Source organism: Chroicocephalus ridibundus, chromosome Z (genome assembly GCF_963924245.1).
Source record: "Chroicocephalus ridibundus chromosome Z, bChrRid1.1, whole genome shotgun sequence".
NCBI classification, from domain to species: Eukaryota; Metazoa; Chordata; class Aves; order Charadriiformes; family Laridae; genus Chroicocephalus; species Chroicocephalus ridibundus.
In genome coordinates this window covers 45,696,974-45,718,014 of record NC_086316.1, presented here as the reverse complement: position 1 = coordinate 45,718,014, position 21,041 = coordinate 45,696,974, and the positions used below count along the sequence as shown (strand labels likewise).

At 34.5% G+C, this 21,041-nt stretch overlaps 1 protein-coding gene across 5 annotated transcripts in view; it reads left to right on the top strand.

The window, feature by feature from the left end:
• The window catches only part of VPS13A (vacuolar protein sorting 13 homolog A), a 108,337-nt gene that overhangs the window by 46,900 nt on the left and 40,396 nt on the right, over positions 1-21,041 (top strand). For all 5 annotated transcript variants that reach the window (XM_063320056.1, XM_063320055.1, XM_063320058.1 and 2 more), the window contains exons 32-50: positions 396-563; positions 1,207-1,514; positions 2,209-2,356; positions 3,143-3,293; positions 4,169-4,293; positions 5,162-5,331; positions 5,938-6,158; positions 7,378-7,610; positions 10,006-10,098; positions 10,644-11,000; positions 11,825-11,926; positions 13,063-13,221; positions 13,340-13,601; positions 14,442-14,602; positions 15,726-15,829; positions 17,069-17,366; positions 18,558-18,953; positions 19,781-19,885; positions 19,983-20,129. In XM_063320056.1, the coding sequence (XP_063176126.1) occupies positions 396-563; positions 1,207-1,514; positions 2,209-2,356; positions 3,143-3,293; positions 4,169-4,293; positions 5,162-5,331; positions 5,938-6,158; positions 7,378-7,610; positions 10,006-10,098; positions 10,644-11,000; positions 11,825-11,926; positions 13,063-13,221; positions 13,340-13,601; positions 14,442-14,602; positions 15,726-15,829; positions 17,069-17,366; positions 18,558-18,953; positions 19,781-19,885; positions 19,983-20,129 (3,708 nt within the window). The remainder of the gene's footprint in view (positions 1-395; positions 564-1,206; positions 1,515-2,208; positions 2,357-3,142; positions 3,294-4,168; positions 4,294-5,161; positions 5,332-5,937; positions 6,159-7,377; positions 7,611-10,005; positions 10,099-10,643; positions 11,001-11,824; positions 11,927-13,062; positions 13,222-13,339; positions 13,602-14,441; positions 14,603-15,725; positions 15,830-17,068; positions 17,367-18,557; positions 18,954-19,780; positions 19,886-19,982; positions 20,130-21,041) is intronic.

Below are 21,041 nucleotides of genomic sequence, written 5' to 3'. Positions count from 1 at the left end.
TGTGGACTCTACTCTTTAACTATGGTTTTTTTTTTTATACTGTTTTATGTATTTGCTGGGAGCATTATAGCTCTATAGGCAGACAGATTTCTTCCTGACAACCAGTGATTGTTAGGCTGACATTGATTTTTTTTTTTTTTTTTTTTTGCAACTGTGGTGCCTAACTGCTTATTACGCTCCTGATTTTGTTGACTTTAATCTACAGAATTATTCAAGATGAGATTCCAACTGAGTATTTTCAGCTGTTTCAAGGTTGTTTTATTTTTTTTTTCGTTTATTGTTCTTATATTTGACGTAAAAATGTTCTAGAAGTCTGAGGTACTGCATCTCATTTTGTAACTCAGTTTCTGCAGCGTAAGTTTTCACAGTAGACATACTCTTTTTTTCTCCCTAAGGCTCTTTACATCACAGGAAAAGAAGTCTTCAACTTCAGAATGATATCATATGTGAATGCTACAGATGGCATTGCGTATACAAATATGGATGTTGTTGACAATCGTATTTACCTAACTGTTGGGTGTATTCAAGTAGTTTTTGTCAACAAGTTTGTTTCATCTATTTTGGTAAGTTAATTTTTCCAGATACTGTTCCTTAGCATTCAGATTGTCAGAGCTAGAAAAGGATGAAGCATCCCATACGGGGTGGTGCCTGTTTGTGTAAGAACTGTTATATACTGTTGTAAAAACTTCACTGGGATTGGTGGTTGGGCTATTTACTTTTCTTCTCCATATGTTTGTTATTATGGAGTGGGTGGCTAAGCAACAATATTTGCTATTATTTTTAGTAATTTTTTTCTTTAAATGATTTGTGGCAGCTTTTAGATATACACACTGTTCATTGGTTGTAAGACTGAAGTATAAATAATAAACCATGAAAAGTAATGCTTTCTCCATATATTCTGTTAAGTAGATCTGTCTTTTACTCTCCATAAGAATAAATAAAGTTCGTCATACAAGTCATGTTACAAGGTCATTGCTGTTACCATGTGATTTGACAAATATTTAGTATGGAAATCTATTTTTAGAGATATATATATACGCACTTTATCTTATTTTGGGGGACTGTCCTATTAAAGAATTCAGAAAAATTGCGTAGCAAAAGTAGTATCTCAAGATGGTTGTCTATTTAAAAAAGCTGTGATTCCTTAGTGTTTTTGAAGTACTGTAATTCTTAATAAAATTCCTAAGTTCTGTATTCTTTTCCTAGGCTTTTATAAATAACTTTCAAGCTGCCAAGGAAGCTCTTACTGAGGCAACTGTTCAAGCAGCAGAGAAAGCAGCAACAGGTGTAAAAGAGCTAGCAGAGCGTAGTTCCCGTTTGGCACTAGATATCAATATTAAAGCACCTGTTGTGATAGTTCCACAGTCAGCAATGTCTGCGAATGTGCTGGTGGCTGATCTGGGTCTGATCACTGTGAAGAACCAATTCTTTATTGCTAAAACAAAAACACGGTATAATCTCCCACCTGTTGTTGACTCTATGACAGTGAAATTGAGTGAACTAAAGTTATACAGGTAATGTAGTGTCAAGATTTTTTTTAAATTTGTGTAATCCTTTAGGGATACTTCAGTTGGAGAGCTTTGAGAAATTGTTATCAAAATAATTAGTTAATGGTTGGTGGATACACTATTCTCTTGAAATTTAACAGCAAATTAATAAAGATTTTGTAAAAGCAATTAAAATGTATGGTTTAGGAGAAATAGCAATCTAAAAGTCTTTTAATAGAAGCAAATGTTCAGGGAATACTGTGTAGAATAATAGACTTACACATCATTCACTACTGTGGGACAGTTTAATACTCCTTTGTAAATGGCTGTTTTGATGGGTTTTTCAACTATACGGAGCAGGAAAGATAGCAAGTCAGATAGCTGTAAGGAGGTGTTTGACAATGGGTCTTGGTGCAGGGGATTGGGAAGGAAAGAATATTTTCAAATGTAGTACTGAAGAGAGAAGGAATTGCTCTCCAGTGGAGAGCAGGTAAGAGGTCCTGACATGCAAGAAATTAGTATGTTGCGTGCCTGGTGTGTCTCCTTCCTGATAAGAAAAGATGTCTAGCTGGTGGAGTAAGGCTTTAACTGGAGGTACTAGGGGTAGTATGAAGACTGTTTTACAGTACTATTCAAAAAGATGAGGAAAAGACAGAAATGTGTTTGTTACAATGTGTAAGTGAAGTATGTCAAGTTGGGAGTATGTTGTTTCTGTTTGCAGATCGTGCTATGAGCAGGGTTCATTGCAAACTGAAGTACAGTTGCTGCAGCCACTCAATCTGGAAGTAGCTGTTGAACGAAATTTAGCTGCTGCATGGTATAACGAAGTTCCTGATATTGAAATATCTGGACGACTCAAGCCTATGAATGTAAGCACTCATTTCTGAAAGCAACTGTTAAAATATATGTGGAAATGGATTCATTTTTTCTGTCCATACAAGTTTCTTAGGTTATAGTTTGATTTCATAGGGAAAAAGGAAGGTGAATAGCTTTCTGGTCTAATCTAAGCTCTGTATTTCATCTCTGATACTGCAGGCATACTTTATACTATATGTTACTGTTGCTACTTAAGAATGGATATGCTGTTATAGGCTTTTACCTGGCAGTCAGTATTTTTCAAAGAAGGAAGGGAAAAAGTTGGAGTCTGTTGGTCTGTTCATTTGCAGCACAATCACCTGCTGTATTCATACTCATGAAGCCTGAGTATGAGTAAGTGCACATGGTCATTTAAATTTAACAGCAAAAAATATAAAGCTTGTCGGTTTTATGAGCAAAACCTATTTGCCAAATCTTGAAATAGAACTAATAAACATTACTGTAAAGTACCGTGTGACTAAATGCGGATAACAGTTTTGGGTGACTATATGTCAAACCATATGCGTATGACTTTTAATATTCAATTTCTAAATTGTAGCTTTGTAAACAAGGTTTGTGGACAAAACCAAAATAATATGCAAACAACTTCTGATTTCTAGAATTTACTGTAAGGTGTTGTGTGGATTTGAGAAAAATATTTTACTTGGTTCTTTAGGCTCCTAAACAGAGAATCAGATGAGATTAATTTGGTTTATCCATTTAATTATAAACTTAGATTTTAGTTACTAAAAGTTCCATGAACTGAGTCGCTCTGAGTTTAATAACAATCTTTTTTTAAGCTAATTCTCAGTCAGGAAGATATTACCACAATATTGAGGACACTAAATGAAAATATAGGTGGAAGCTCTGGTGCATCAACATCTTTACCAGAACCCAAAGATACGACTAGCCATGGTAGTGATATGCATAGTACTTCACAGCACTCTGCAGGTAATGTTTTCTAAAATTACATGTGGTCTAGCATTTTTAGATATTACTGTCAATTTATTATTACTGTTGGAATTGCCTTTATGAAAGGGTGACAGATTCAATTGTTTTTTAACAGTGTACCTCTATTATCTTGACATTGTGGTTTGAGCTATACCCAACAATAATGATAATGAATAGGAGCAACTTGGCCATTGTAGTGAGTTCTATAGTATGATGTATTTTAATGTAAGGACTGTCTTGTTCTACTTGCAATAATACAGTGAGCACCTAAAAGTCTGTCACCTGGTTTTGGTAGCATCCCAGCTTTGGAAAGTTGCTATGTTACTCTTTTTCCTGTATATGCTGGTTCTGGTGCTGTTCAGTTTTAGATCTGTTTGTCTTATCATAATGATGGCATCCCTAAAAGTTGTTCCTATTCAACACACACCATTACCCATAAACTGTTCAGAATACACGAAAAAAAAAATCAAGTAAGGTTAAGAAAATAATCTATTAAATGTGAAAAATGGCAAAAATGTGGTAAGATGAACAAATAAGAATGAAAATAAACTTGTATTCTTTGTAACATACCACATGCACAGAGTACCATATAACATTAAGGGAAATTTTAAATTTATGCCTTAAAGATGGTAAAAATTGCTTGTATAATATATAAGCTGAAGATTTTATTTTCTCAAACATTGTGTGATTTTTGTCAAGACTAATTACAGAGACCATGATAAACATATCTGAAGTGTGGATGGTTTTACATGTGGAGGAAAATTGAAGTTGTTGTCTTTATAGTCATTAGTGACGATGATGTTTTGGGGTGTTTTCTTTCTTATTTGCATTCAGGTAATTTTCTTTTAATATTTAATTTTTCTAATTTCTGAAAGGTGTGACTGTTGTGACGTCAGCTGTGGTGGAATTACATTCACCTATGAAAATAAAAACAACGCTAAAACTGGACTTCAGATTCGACTCCCTGACTTTAGTACTGTATAGTCCAAATTCAAAACAGGTAAATATGAGTTTGGTTACAAAGAGAAAGAAACGTCTTTAAGGTTGCCTAAAGTCCTAGAAATTCTGTACGGGAATAGTTTAATTTATGAGCAGAGAAAGTGATTTCTAGCAATAGTAACAAACGCGATGCAAATGATAAACAGCTATTTTAACTAAATCACAAGGCAGATATTACCGGAAAGAGAATAACCAGTGGTAGCACATAATACATGGCATCTTCTGTGATCTGACTAAAAATGTGCTGAAAACTTATCTTAGTTTAAAATACAGTTTGCGAATTAAAAAACACAGAGGGATGCAACCTGTTCTTTGGTTACACAGACATGCGTGGATGCACACACATATATAAATAAAATTGTGGAGAAAGATTTTAAGTTTGTATTACAGTATGAAAGCATTTTTATTCTTCTTGGTTTAAATTTACAAAACTTCTCAGGAAGTTTCTGATGAAAAGTTTCATAATGTTTTATTGTAAATTTATAGTCCATTATTTTAGATTTTGAACAATTTTCCAGTGTCTGGCTAAACAGTACGCAGTCATAAAAGACAAAACCTAGTTTCTTGTTTGGCGTCTTTGCATATATTATGTATTTTTAGACAGCAAACAAACCAATTCTACTTTCTTTTAAACATTGTCTCACTAATGTAAGCTTGCTTTAGCTAGATGGTAGAAGGATAAAGCTTTCTTTTTATAGTTTTGTCTTTAGGTTATTGATTTTTGTTGTCTTTTCAATTACCAGTGGGTTTATTTAATGTATTATTATTAAAAATCTTACTAGTTAAAGTAAAACTGTAGACCACACCTGTGTATTATTTCCATGACTTTTAAGCAAATCTACAAATGTACTTTCGTTTTATTTGAACAGGTTACAAATTTGGATCAGAGAGATGAACTTTTGAAGCTTGCAGAGTTTAAGTTAGTTTTGATGTCAGCTGCTGTCAAAATGTTATCAGATGGTTCAATGAATGCTTCAGTCAAGCTGGCAAATTGTACATTAGATGATAAAAGACAATCAATCCAGAAGGCTACACCAAGGTCGGTATTTTGACATAAATTACTGTTTATTGGAGGCTGACAAAAAATTTCAAATGTTTCCATTCTAGTATTCTGTTCAAACTGCAATTATTTAGGTGTAGGTGGTTCTTAGAGTACATGTTACTGTAAACTTATGTGTCTTACTTGTGTTTTGTTCCACATAATGTTGCACATTATGAGACCAATATAAATGCTAGAAACAAACTTTAAATACAAAGTAAAACAAATTTTAAATGTGCAATTAATAAATGCATATAGAAACAAATTGTACTTTCAGCTTTAATGAGCCGCTGGCTAAGTAAGACTTCAGAAGTTTTTTTTTTTCATGAAGAGTAACAAACTTCATTGATGTGTATACAAAGAATTGTGATGGATTGACTTGTTAAAATCATGAACACCTTTGCCAGAATACGTAAGTTCAGTTAGTTTTGAAGTTTTACAGAATTTATGTTAATGTTTTTATCGGTCATGTTTTAAAATTTTTGATGTTGCTTTTAAATTCACTTTTGTTAATGTATTGCAGCTCAATTGAGAATCTTAAGTGTTTTTCAGTATTTGTGGCTGTTTTTTTATTGTCTAATGAAATGCCACTTTACGCTTTTTCAGGATGGTGGAAATGAAACATGGATTTGAAAAGAAAGTTATGGTGGATATAAGCTATAAACAGGGGAGAGATGGCACTATTCTTGATGTGATTGTTCAAGAGATATACCTTTGTGCAAGCATGGAGTTTCTACTTACTGTCGCAGATATATTCCTTAAGGCTAATGCAGAAAGTGCTGCTGCACAGAGAAATCTCAAACAGTCATTACCTTTAAAGGAGCAAGGTATCTACTGGAAATACTAAAAATTTGTATTTAAATATCTGTTTAATTTTGGTATTAAAATGCTATGTTAAGAATTATAATACTCTTTTTAAGCAGTTTCCTGTGTTTGTGTGTATAGAAGAGCTTCTTTTAACCATTGATGTTTCTTTCTTTGCATCATAGAAATAAGTTCATGTCCCTTGGTCTTTATTTCCAAATAAAGCTTTGTCTTACCAGACAAAGGAAATACCTAAAAATACATGTCCAAAATAAAATGAAATGGGGAAGGACAATTACAGCTGGCACTCTCTAGGTTGGTTTGGCTATCTTTACAGTCTCAAGAAAGTTAAAAATTATGATTATCACCGTTACCATTTTCATCCTTCCTGAGAAGGATGGAGCATATTATGTTATGCTTAAATATGAATTCAGCCTGTCATATATTGCTGCATAGAAGTGATGTCATTTCACTTGTCCATTGATGCATGTTTCTCCCCACATCAGGAAACAGGCTTTTAGCTTGAGTGCCCAATTTCATCTTCCTAGTGCAGAGGACCCTATACCTGTCATCAGAAATTAGTCCATTAGATCATCAGAGGAGGAAATGGGCTATTTATGCTTCCAGGCCTCAGGTAGCTCACATCAGGTCTGCAAAACAAGTCCCCTTTTTTTGTTTTTGTTTTCCTGTACCCGAAATATCCACCTCAGTTAGGCCTGCTGTGATTATTTAGTAGGTGATTAAAATCCAAACAAATGAAGAAGTCTTACATAAAGGTATATTGGTACTACAAATAGTTACATCAAGTGTTAGTAAATGCTGCATTATTGTCATATGGAAAAATGTGTGTGTTGCTGCTCCAGAGAGCAGAAAATGTCCAGCATTTTCATAAGACCTCATAAGACCATTTTCATAGCTGGCTGACGTGGGTATTTAGTGAAGCTGATACTTTTTCTAGTGTCAGAGGCATAAGAGTGGTGATACTGTTATCCTTTTCATTTTGACAAAGAAGCTTGTGGAATCTTTTGTTGTATCTGAAAGTACTTAGAGCTTTAACGGTGCTGTATCTCCAGTGAAGAGCCTACGAATAAGTCAGTTGCAGGGATTTAGAGGTTTTCTGACACCAGTTATACTAGATCTTATCACTAAATCTTTAGAACTTCTCTATAAGTTGTGAGAGAGATGTAAATAATGACAATTTAATCTTTGAACAACTAATCTAATTTAATTTATATTTTTAAGCACCTGTGCAGCCTGTATCTACAATGGAAATGAACATTGTTGTTAAAAATCCAGAGATCGTGTTTGTGGCTGATTTAACAAGAAGTGATGCTCCTGCGTTGGTGGTTACAACGCAGTGTGAGGTCTTCATTAAAAATAGCCCTGAAAGATATAGCATGACAGCTGCTGTTAAAGAGATTCAAATGAAAGCATGTCCATTTCTACCAGAAGAAAGGAAAGGGAATATTACTACGGTGAGTTTGCAAACATCCAGTTTGTATTTAAACGGTGCTGTGTAACTTCTACTACTAGAATGCAAGTTACTTCTGAAGGTTTCATCATTAGAATGTTTATTATAGACATACGAGTAAAATTTTGTGGCTAACTTTTTTTTCTTGATTTTATTCTGTTTTGTCTGATGTGCCAAAAACATCATCTTTGAGATTTGCTTTGTATGACAAGCTAAAATTAAAAGCCCAGAGGAGTAAAATGTTAATAATCTCTTATATCCTGTGTAATCCAACTAAATAGAATTTAAGAGTGTATACTGTTTCAAATGCAATGTAGTAAATTCAGAATACTTTCAGTCTGAAACGTTGCATTAAACAGCTATGCAAGTGAATAACAAAGGGTCACAGACAGAATGGGAAGTATGTATTATGAAATAGGTTATTTATGGTATGCTGTTCATAAAATTTCTTTGTGTTAAGGTCCATAGATCCATTATATTAAAAATACCTGTTTATATTTTGGCAACAGAATCAGACTCGTTAATTACTGGCCAGGTGGGAATGCATTGACTCTTAGAGCTTCTTAAGCTTTTCTGCCTCTACAGCAAACTACAACTCAGTTAACTCTGTAATGATATTGTTGTATCAGAGGAAAAATTTAATTTGACAGTATATCCAACTGTTAATTGTGTCCTCAGACCACAGATGAATTTTGAAGAATGAGTCTTTTCAGTTCTGCATTAATGCCTGCTTTCTCTATGGAGCTACATGGGAAAGATGAAAGCTATAAGCATAAAGGACGGGGAGTTCCACTTGATCTCCATATAGGGTACTTTCATAGCAGCTCAGTTTAGTCCTTGGGAGGACACAGTCTTTGATTGCATTAATCAGTTAACAATATAGTCATTGAGAACGGGATGCACTTACACTGATAGCAACAACACAGTGCGAAGTTGCTTGACTTCCATTTCCGTAGCTGGCAAATGTGGCACAAAGGTGGCTAGCTTTGTAGAAAGCAATTAGAAGGCGTCTTACCAAGCTTTGCCTTTACAGGAATATCTTCTGCCAGAATCTGCTATGTCAGACTGTAGAAACAGAGGAAAAGACCTGTATCTGACAGGATGCTTGTGCTAAAAAGAGGGAAAAAATTTCAGAGGATGTTATGAAACAGTGCCTTCTTTGAAAGATTCAGAAAGCTTTCAAGAAAGTAGTAGAGGTCAAAAAAGATTATGTTGTCTGTAGGGAGCAGCATAACTGTCCCTTTTGAAAACATGTACATAAGGAAATCTCTGAAGCCAGGTTTTCTGTAAACAATGCAATTTCCATCTGTGAAAACAGTCAGAGAAACAGAGATTGAGATGGTATTCCATGGCCACCTTTACTCAAGAAAGAAAATGTATGATACGAAGTTGTGTGAAGATTACAAGATTTCTGAAGGCTGATATTGATGTCAAGATTTCATATTGCCTAAACTTTGGGGACACTAGCAATGGATGAATTCATCATCCTGGTGAACAGGTTTCCTCAGACACCCGGGAAACTAGCCTTTATGTTTAGAGCAGCACAAATGATGAGGTTCTTTCTGTACATTTCTCACATGTACCTTGGTCTGAAGAAGAGTATGCTGTTTTTCATTACTGGCTTTAACACGGAAGAAGAAGAAAAATAATTTGAGCAGCAGAGGATAAAATATAGACAAAAAATTCTGTTAGATTAAACTCAGTTGGGAAAAGTGTGGTAAAACTGATTCAGGGTGTCTCTATGCCCCCAGCATCTGGTTCAGACGTGGACAGGGATGTTGGGAAAGACTGCAAAATTAATGTGGTTTGAAATTAACATTTTTGAAAGACATCTTTTCAGGTATGGACTGGAGAGTAAATTTTGCAGTCAGTACAATATTAGTCTATTATTATTAGAGTCTAACTACATGTATTTTGCATATAGCGTACCTTAGATTTGGTTTTGGTAAGCCTTGGCAAATGTAAGTATGCAAGAACCGTTTGTAAAATAAAGTTGGAACTGAGTGAATGTGGTTCATGTGATATTTTTATTTAGTAAAACTGTAACTGTTGTTGCTGTGTTGCCCTTAACTGAAAAGTCTGGTTCTCCTCAGAAGTCACAGGCATGATGATGCGGTGTATTTTAAGATACCTGCAATCTTTACTTAAAAGAGTGAAGTTGAAGTGTAATGCATTTTACTGTAGCTGACATTTGAATCTTTAATGATTAGGAATGGCTGAGGTGGTGCTTCTGATACTTTTTGTCTTTATGTTTGAACATGTTATTAGTGTTTTTTAATTTTGAAGAACCAAATAATGGTAACTTTTGCTTTTGGTACTTTTGATATGTAGTATTTTAAACTGTATGACTTAAAAATTTTTTTTTTCTCTGTTTAACGTGTTTTTACTCTTCTGTGTAGGTATTACAGCCTTGTGACTTCTTCTTTGAAATGAAACAGTCAGGTACTAATCCACAGACAGCTGATCTGACGATTAAATCTCTAACAATAAAAGTAGGTAGACTTTTATTGTGGTTTTAGTTTTTAGTTCTCTACTACTTCCTGCTCAGAAGTCTTTGAAGTTGCTTGTGGGATATGTTTCTTAAAAAAAAAAACCAAAACCCCAAACAAACCAGGAATAACTGAAGTGGGGAATCATTTCTGTTCTTTGTCAGGTCGCCTGCCTATTTAGCATGTGAAAATGAACAAAATTAAAAATTAGCAATCGTGTCGCAATTGGTTTTGGAATTGGCTTTGGTTTTGGAATCTGTGTTTTATAAAATGGCCTTATGTCCAGTGATGAGTTTTGAAGTGTTGAGAGGGAGCACTGGATGATGTAGTTTAGAGAGCTCCTATCTGGAAGAAAGGCAGGGGTTGAAAATCTGAATAGATTGAATTGTAGCTTGTGGAAAGGAACAAGTTTTCAAATGTAAGAGTCGTGTAGAGAACAGAAGTGTTTAGTTAGTGTAACATAATCATTAGAATATTGTGTCTGAAAGTAGCTGACTGTTTCCTCTACTAGCTTCTCATTTACATTTATTCCAACTTCTTATTTGTAGGTATCACCAATAATCATAAACACAGTAATTACAATTACATCAGGCCTCTATCAAACTGCAGAAACAACAGAAGAAGAGATTAGTCAAATTCCTCCAGACTTGTGGAATAAGAAAGATATAAAAAATTTAAAAATGTGGTTTCTTGAAGAATCAAACGCAAATGAAGATACAAATCCAACTGCTGAACTGGTTCCCACAGGAGAGTCATTGAAAATGAATGTGGAATCTGTTCTTCTAACACTTGAAGCTGGGGTTGGGCACCGAACTGTACCAATGCTTTTAGCCAAGTCGTCATTTCTTGGAGAAGTCAAAAACTGGAGTACTCTAATCAACCTACGTTCTCATCTAGAGCTAGAGGTGAGGAATCCTACAGAAGAAAGAAAAGTTTTCTTAAGATATTAAACCTGTTATGTTATCTAGACAATAAAAGAAAAACATTCCATATATTTGATGACTAAACCCCTGCAGATACATGCTGTGGGAGAAGGATGGCAATGAGGCGTTAAGGTAGTTAAAATGTAAGTCTAATGCATTAGATGTAATATGTTAGTGGCAGTAAATGGTGATATACAATCTACATTATAGTAGTAATTGGTGATATACGATTTACACTATATAAAGGTTCCCAAAGGCCTGTTGTATCAATATTAAATTTTGGAGTAGCAACTGGTTAAAACTCCTTGACAATCTCAATTAAAGATTACAGAAGAATATATTAATGTATCATTTGTATCTAGATTTCTCTCTAGAAATCTATCTAGATTTCTATCTATCTGTCTATATTATGTGCTACAAGTATTGTACATAAAATATCTGAACTGGCTGATATTTGGAAATCAGTGACGTAAAATTCAGTGGTGGTTGTAGGTAGATTCTTTATAGTGCTTTATACTTCCAGTACCTACAGTTTAAGCCAAAATTATATTTTAAGTGACACACCTTAAACTACTTATTTGGAAGCGTGTCTTTGCAGTAGAGACTTAGCTGCCTCATTTATTTCTCAGATACATTTGCATCATCTTACGGTGGGAGCTGAAAGTGCAATCTGATTATAAATCTTCAATATTTTGTACTAATTGTTAATTAATTAATATGGAATTTTAAGTCTTTTTAAATCTATAGAGGTTTCATTGATTTAACAGTTGTATGTAATTTCCTAATTGACTTCCGCATTTCGATAGGTACACTATTTTAATGAAATGTTTGGGGTGTGGGAACCTTTGCTTGAGCCACTAGAAGTTGAGAAGACTGATTTATTCAAACCATGGATTCTTGAAATCAAGGTACCTTTTCCAAAGCCGAACTCAAATCTTCCATTTCAATACCTTTGAAAAAACAAATGCTCTGCAGCTTTTATTGTTGAGACTAAGCTCACAATTCTGTTCCTTCTTGTTGGTTACTGACTTTTTTTTGCGATTAGTGGATGAAACCAGCTCTTGCACAAGTGAAGATTCAGACTTACAGATCTTTTAACTAATATTGTATTTAAGATGACAAGAAGATTTCATTCCAGTTACACTAGATAATCATAATGGCTTTATATCAGTTTCACTAAGTGACGTCATATGATACATTCAGTAATTTTGGGAAGATTGAAGACCACTCGTTCCACAGTAGCAGAAATACATTGGAAAAACTGGTATCTGTTATTGACTAGCACAAAGTGCAGTATGGGAATAGTTCTCCTGCCGCTTGAGTTCCATCTTTCACAAGGAAATAGTCTAGATTCTGGTCTCAAAGTAGATAAGCGTTCTTGGAAAAGGAGGTGCTTTTTTTTTTTTTCCTCCTCTCCTTCTGTCTTAACTTTTATTGCATTTTTTAAGGTATGACACCTAATGTAGGAGAAAGGTAGAATATAGTGAGTCAACCTCATGTCTTCTTGCCTGCATTTGAAATACGTTTGGAAATACATGATTTCTAGGAATGCTGAAGGCCAGGAAGATGCTTTTCACGTGACGCTTATTTTTTTCATTCAAACAAATGAAAACATAGAAAATAAGTATTTGGTATGGAAACATGTAAAGAATAAGTTTGGGGTTACTGTTGTAAGAATAGGAAGTCGTTTATGTATAATAGTTTTTACACAATGTTATTAGGTATGTTAAGATGAATGTTTTCACACGGCATTTATTGGATATGTTAGTAGTTTGTATATAAGTGTGTGGTCTTTATTTTTGAATAATCATAAATTTAGCTACAGTTATTGGAATTTTATTGACTTCTGAAATGTGTCTTTTGCCCCTTGCATTCTTTATTCTCTCCCTCTTTTGTTTTTATTTGAGAACAAAAATATGAGCTAAAAAAGGAGAACCATGGCAGGACATAGAAGTGAGAAAGGGAGAGAAAAAGAGTCTTGAGGTGAAACTTCCTTCTACAGAAGGAGTGGTCTGATAAGAATTCTTTAAAAATCTCCTTTCAGATGAAGAAGAAGGCTAAAAAAGCATTGGTTGAATCAGATGCGGAAGAAGAAAACTACAAAGTTCCAGAATATAAAACTGTAATAAATGTTTCCTCAAAAGATCAGCTGAACATTACACTCTCCAAATGTGGGCTACAAATGTTGAGTAACTTGGGCACGGTAAGAAAGATCACTTAACTATGCAGTGTCAGAATTGTTAAATGAATGTCTGCGCAGATTGTCTTGATGAAGTCTTACTCAGTATATTTGTGTTTTGTATCTATTCTTTCTTTTCTAGGCATTTGCTGAAGCAGCTAGTCAAACTTCAGACATCTTCAAAAAAGACCGAGCACCATTTGTAATAATAAATTCTTTAGGACTTCCTATCACTGTCTCACCTAGTGATTCCTTTAGTGTCCTTAATGTTGAATTTGGAGCAAAAATATTTCATTTAAGAGATGGAGAGAATTTAAATATGGAATTTGTCAGAACTAAAAATGAGAGTGACCAGTTCACAGCAATGACAACTCTGAGTAGCAAGAGGTTTTACATTCAGATCTGTAAGTTCCAAAGTTCATATATATTCCGTGTTTTGCAAATACTTCATGATGCATAATACTGCATCTTGTACAGGTCAATACGTATTGGGGGACTACATAACATGAAAGGAGTGGTTTTTTTGATTCTAGATGCGTAGATTTTCTACTACGATAAATTATTCGGTAACTAATCTTTATTTCATAATTTTACTGCAATCAGATGGTTTTTTTTGTATGCACACGTTAATGCAGAATTCATCTGCCCAGAATAATTTTTTTTGTAGAATTCTGAGGCTTGTATATACATGTGTTCATAGGAGAAGTTACTCTTAAGGGTGATGTTTTTAAGAAAGGATTGTTTTAAATAATTTCAAGTAAAACACAGTTAAAGCTAAAAGTAAATTTAGCTATTTTTAATAGTGTGTGTGTGTCAAGAATTTAAGTTGATTTATTGTAATAACTGAAAGTTTTTAAAAACTAGTTTTCTAATTGGTCTTGACCATATGATTTATTAGTTGCATTGTTTTCTCAATTTGTATGAGCTGTACCTTGTTAATAAGCCATTCCTTCTTGTAAATGTTTCTCTATAGGCACTATTTTTTTTTTTTGCAATGGCAAAACCCACTTATCTGTTTGACGGGTGGACGCATTTATTCTTCCTATGGTGAAAAAAGAATCTTTGCTGTTTGTCAAATAACAGCTCAAGATTGGCATATTAAAAGTGGTGATTGTACTTTTTTATCTGCTTTAAATTTTTTTGAATAGATGGAATGATACAGAAAATTCTATTGAGTGCACATTTCTGTCTTTCAAATGTATCTTTTTACATGTGTCTTTCATTTCTCATGTTGTAAATTCTAGGTCCACATAATCATTCCACTGTGGAAAAGATTCCATTGACAAAAGTGGGTCGATGTATTTACAGAGTGAGACATGAGGAATCAGGTGTTGAAAGATCCATTGTCTGCCAAATTGACACAGTTGAAGGAAGCAAGATGATAACTATACGTTCTCCTATTCAGGTTATTGTATTTCCATACATTATAATTTCATTATTTTAATTTTTTAACGAATGAAAATTATCTAGTAGTCTTTAAATAAACATTTAAAAAATATATTTTAAAAATGTTAACGTATAACTTTGTTGTTGATAAAGGTTGTTTAGAAGAGATTTTCAAGAATAAAAAGCTTTTTCAAAGTGACAAATACAGGGAGTGGGCGTGGAAATGGGCCAGATTTTAGAACAGGATAATTAATCAGTAATGTTTTCTAATACTAGCTCTAATTTCAGTCTTGTTGAACTGTTTGCTTTGTGATCAAACCTCTCTTAACCTTACCCTGGTTCTGCAAGGTTATCCTTCTATCAGATTATTTCTTTTTCTGCATGATACATGAATTTCAAATTTAGTACCAAGTCAGCTGAAGAGTGAGCCCTTTGAGCATACGTCTTTTTTGATTGAATAGTATTTTTGATGAACATTATATAGTTTACACATGCAGGGATGGTCCATATATTAGTGTTACGTAGTGATGGTGTCCCTGTTACGTTTCACTTGCTGCTTTTGTCCAGAGTGGTTTATGGCTTGGTTAATGACGAAATTTACTGTTTTGTTCTTTCCTAATATAAATTAATATTTTTTTCCAGAGCTAATAATGCCATTATATTAACCCTGAATTAAAAAAAATAATGTTTGCCAAGAACAAGAGACCTATATACTCCCCAAACTATAATGGGTGTTGGTGGTTTAACCTTAAATAAGTATTTGACTTCGCTTGTGTTTTCTGCCATAAGGATTTTGATCCACATACACGTGTATTTGTTACATTTTTAGGAAAAAGTTCTTTGGAAAGTTATTACATAGTTCAGATTTACTTGTGTTCGGTTTTACAGGGCTTTATGTTTCTCCTTGAAAATAATTTTACAGCTATTGTATTAATTTAATAATTAAAACAGGGCATTAAAACGCACAACCAAATCATTTAAGGAGATTTGCTGGTATTAGAGACAGTTCTTTTGGAATACCTGACTTTGAATGGTAAATGGGTAAGATGAACAGTGAGAGAGTTCTCATTCTGTGTTCTATTATGCTCAAAACACTTTCCATTTTTTTCTAATGTATGTTGCTGGATTTTTATTTCACATAGATAAGGAATCATTTTTCAATCCCGCTAAATATTTTTGAGGAAGGAAGATGTTTAGGGGCTGCTTCACCAGAAAATGAATTCAACATACCATTGTCCTCTTACAGGTAATTTACTGCTTTGTTCTTTTAACATGGAATATGTTTATACATTTTTGATTATTGTATCCATACAATAACGCCAAAAAAAATATTTTTCCCTTTGCTACCTGATACTCTAACTAACATTACTATCACTGTATATGTACTGTCATTGTTGGGTGGGATCTTCTCAGAGCATCTAGTCCAAGTTAAACAGAATACTATTTAATTCTTGAATTGGAAGTCTTTTGAAATCCATTTTACCGAAACACTTAAATTAGCTAAGTTACTTCAAGAATCCAAGTCCAGGTGCTTCTGGAACACAGTGATTGTTATCCACACAGTACAGACCTTTTTTTCTTGGTGGAGTGATGTCTAGTGATGTATTACATCATTCTTTTGATTTTTGTGATTTTGAAGTAAAAAATTGAAACAAATACACTTAAACTCTATCTCAAATGTAGAAAAAGACTTGTCAACCTTAGAAAGACTTGACTTCCAGCATAGATGTGCTATTAGCACCTTCAAGCTAATACTCGCTTAAAACTGCAGTGAGTTTGTGTGTACAATTTAGCTGAACTGTCACGAGGTTTTAGGCGGATAAGTTTGCTTTGATTGTTTTTTTTAAGATTATGGAGACTTTTTCCTTCTGTTTTCCCCCAAACGCTCTCCCATTTTTTTCTAAGGTGACAGATGTGTATCTTTTTCATTGAGTGAGTTACAGTGACATTCTGATTCGTTACACAGATATATGTGTGAGTTCTACTAGGCAGTCAGGAAATGTTTACTAACAAAAATCTTCAGTCAAGGAGCACCCGATTGGATTTACACTGTTGCCTTACAAAAGCCATGTGTGTAAATAATCCATAAACTTGATGCTTTATTTGACTGGAAAGAAGGGCACTTTCTGCAGATCTGTCATAGGAGTGAATTGTTTATCCAGGCCTTTTGCTTGTAACAGGAATATAGCAGCGCTTGTAAGGAAATACAGTAGCCTCTTCACAAGAATCTCCAACACTCCCTTCTTTGCAAGGGAAGTATGTGGAGTTATGGAACAAAAAGCCCTAACTGGTACAATTCCACGAACTTCTCGGGCCTACACCACCTTTTGTTTCCTCTTTAAGCAAGATAAGGGCAGACAATGAATTATTGTCAGAAATCTTCCAAAATACAAATAATACTAGAATGTTAGTGTTTCATAGTAGTTTTCCATAACTGAAAAATTCAATCTTATATTGAGTGTTTAAAAAACATTTTCATTTACAGATCCGTACTGAGTTTGCAACCGCTAGCCAATGAAAGTGGAGTGGATGGTGAATATGATATGTGTGAAGGGATTACATTTGAGGAAATTCTGAAAAATGTTGACAGTTTATTACAAAGGAAATGCCAGTCTGTGAGGTCAACTAACCACTCACTCATCATCAATATTGTTCCTGTAAAAGACACAGTGACATCTTCATCATGTGCAGAAGATCAGTGGGATTTTCCATATGTTGTTCATTTATGGCCTTCTGTTCTTCTCCGCAATCTTCTTCCTTATCACATAACTTACTCTGTAGAGGTAATTCTTTAAGTTTTTTGTGATGTTTCACACCTATGATGTGAAAGCTGACCAGCTGGTTCGAATATGTTTATGAATGGATATTAAAAGCAAGGGCTTCTGTTAGAGTATTTGTGAAGGAAGTTTACGGATCTTATAAGGGCAAGCCTGTATCTACAGAAATGAAATAGTACCAGAATGTGAAAAGTGGTGGTATTAATCATTAGTAATAAGGCATACTTCAGATATATATGCAAAGTAAAATTGACACTGTACAAGTTTAGTCCTGTGAGAGAGTCCCTTTCAGTTGCTCAAGTGTAGCTTAAGCGTAATTAAACAGTGTAGTTGTTCCTGTGAATTATGGCTGCCTCATGTGACATAAGTGGGTCAGCCTAAAGTAGCATTTTATGTGTTGTCACTGACTTCTGGCAGTAGCATGCTTTTAATGAATTCTCACAGGCCTGCCTTTTTTCCAGGTTTTGGCTTGAATTGCAGCCTAGTGCCAGACTATTCTTTTCAGATAAAATTAAATGATTAGATGCGCTTTGAGTGTTAATAGGCATTCATTTCTGGGCCAGATGAGAGCCCATCTCAGGTAAAACACCTAAAACATGTACAGTGTGGACGTTGGTTTCTCAGCACTAAATGTTTCATTCTGTGGATCTGCTATGGTTTTGTCCCACTGCTTACTAATGTAGACTTAGGATACTAGAAATATAGATGGGAGACACGGAAACATTTTTTTTCAGATGGTCTTAATATTTAGTATTTCAACTCACATAGTAGAATTTAATCATAAAATTTTGTCGCAAATGCACAGTTACTAGAGCTAGAAACTGTGGCCTCTACCAAATGTATGGAAGTAACAGGCTCTTTGCTGTATGCCTCTTACAAATTTACATTTAGTGAAAAAAATACTGAGTTGAGGAAATCTGTTATTTAAGCATGTTTATGTATTTGAATTTGATGACAGATTTTTTTTGGGTGTTAAATATCAATGCCCTATCGATGATAGGTTTTTTTCTATAAAATGTTGTATTAAAGTAGATGTTTAAGAATGTAACGCAGTTAAGTAGCATGATAAGTATTTTGAAATTTTTCCTAAATAACTTGCATCTTAATTTTCAAAGCTAGCTAGAAAATAAAAGTTCATGTGAATTTTGAGTGTGACTCATGTAAATATACACTGTTTGGTGTTTTTTTTTTTTAAAGGGAAATGGGAACAAATATGACACCCTACAAGAGGGATGTTCAGCCCAGATTCATAATGCAGTCTTGGATCAAACAAAACTAGATTTACAGTTACTTAACTATCTTGATCAAAATTGGAAAAGTGAGTACCATATAAAAAGCAATCTACCAGAAATCAGCTTTACGACATTTTACTGCATCACAGAGTTGGATAAGACCGAACTGGATATTGCTGTTCACGTGACCTACACAACTGGACAGATGGTTATAGCAATTCACAGTCCGTACTGGATGGTAAATAAAACCGGGCGAATGTTGCAGTACAAAGCTGATGGTATTCACCGCAAGCATCCTCCAGATTACAAAAAGCCGCTCCTTTTTTCTTTCCAGCCCAAAAACTTCTTCCAAAATAATAAGGTATTACATTTTGTAAAACCTGACAGCTCTGTACTCCCTTATGTTGTTGTATGAAAGCATTTTTACACTTTAAAAGTTATTTACACTATGCTATGATCTATAAAGGGCACAAAACCTACAATTTCTGTCTAAAGACAGAATATTTTAATTAAGTGTAGTGTCAGATATGTGTGAGATGGGAAATTTACATTATCAAAGGTATTGTTAAGCAAGAGATTCTCATCTGTGAGAGAAATAGACTTCACTGAGAAGTGTTTCCTAAATAAAAGAATTTCCTTTATTCCATTTAAACTGCATCAATAAAGGTCTTTATTCTAAATTAGATGTAGAAGTTGTGTAAGAAATATAAAGCTGTGGTAGTTTAAAAACGAACGCTCTTGAAAAATGAGTGTTTGCAGTGGTGGTTGGTGGATTGGGTCTGAGTTGGTAGTAAGCTACCATTAAGATGCAGTTTACCATTTGAGTCCGCTACCTGAGTTTTTTAATGATGAATGTTACTGACAGATGAATGATCCGAGAGAGATTACAAGCCTGTGTTGATGTGTCTTTGAGATTTTAATTGTGGTAAGTTTTGGAAATGGTCCTTATTTGATTGTTTCCTCTGAAGTATCTTACACTTATAATGCTTGTTCCACATAGCTATAACTACGGGTGGTAGAAAATACCTTTGTGAGACGATACTGGCAAATGTTGTATCTTGACTTTTTAATAGAAACACCAGTATTTCCAGTGTGCACTCATGTTTATATATATGCATACTTTATATATGATTTTAAATGTTGTCAGTGTCTGTAAACCGAAAATTAATTCAGGGTGTTTCTTCATAGGTGCAACTTATGGTAACTGACAGTGAGCTGTCTGATCAGTTTTCACTGGACACAGTTGGAAGTCATGGTTCTGTGAAATGCAAGAGTCATAAAAAGGAGTATCAAGTGAGTTAAATTTATCTTTAAAATTCATTACTTTCAGATAATGTAAATGAGGTAAGAAAGGAACAGCATACTTCTAACAATGTCTTTCTATTCGCAGGTCGGTGTCACCATAAACATCAGCAGTTTTAATATTACCAGAATTGTAACTTTCACTCCATTTTTTATGATCTCAAATAGAAGCAAATACACTTTGGAAGTAGCTGAAGAAGGCAAGGAAAAGTGGATTCCTATTGTTTTGCAACAGGTAAACTTATCAAGGAAGATATTCTGAGTTGTTTCTCTAAGGAGAAAAAAAAAAATTCATTGTCTTGAATACTCACCGATGGAAATTGAACCATGCGTAGTATTCAAGGACAATGTCTGAATATATCATGCTACTTCAGTAAGTTATCTGTGTCCTGTTACCTTTTCACAGTGTTGCTTTAGGATGTATTGTAAAGCTGGTTTACTTTGTAATTGGAACGTTTTCTCTTACCTGTATCATAAATAGTATGAGAAAAAGACCTGTACTGTTACTATATTATCTCTCTGTGCGGTGGCACTGAAACTTCTGTTCAGTTTTTGCAGTGGTATCTGATAGAGTGCTTTGGCTGACTGGGTACATGTCATGCTACTTTCATATAGGAAAGAAATCCCTGATGTGGATCAGTTCAGACAGCTCCAAACGGTTTTTCTGGGACTAGTCTTGCTGCTGTTTTTTAGTGCTTAATGCATTGTTTCTACAGAGGGATCACTGGCCCCCAGGCCAAGCAGTGTTGAAATGGTCTTTGGGCTTTTGTGTATGCTGCAGAGGTCCAGACAGTTGCAGACTGGATGTGCAGCTTGGCTGTTTGCACTGCTGTATCCCATAAGTACATTTTGTATGTGTTTTGAGGCCATCATGCGTTCCTTCAGGACATGTAGGAAAAGCAGTGCCTGTTTGGGATAGTGTTGGAGGTCTATGAAAACTGCAAGTGATCCATACTGCCTTCTGGGAAGAGTGAAATCTCCCTCCTACCCTTCCAATGAGTTGAAGAGAGCATATCACAAAACACAGACAGAGTTTAGCCTAACAAGTAATGTGGGTGGAGGCCCTGTTGCTTTTCTTTAGCATTGTAGCTACTCCAAATAGTGTGGGTGGAGGCCCTGTTGCTTTTCTTCAGCATTGTAGCTACTC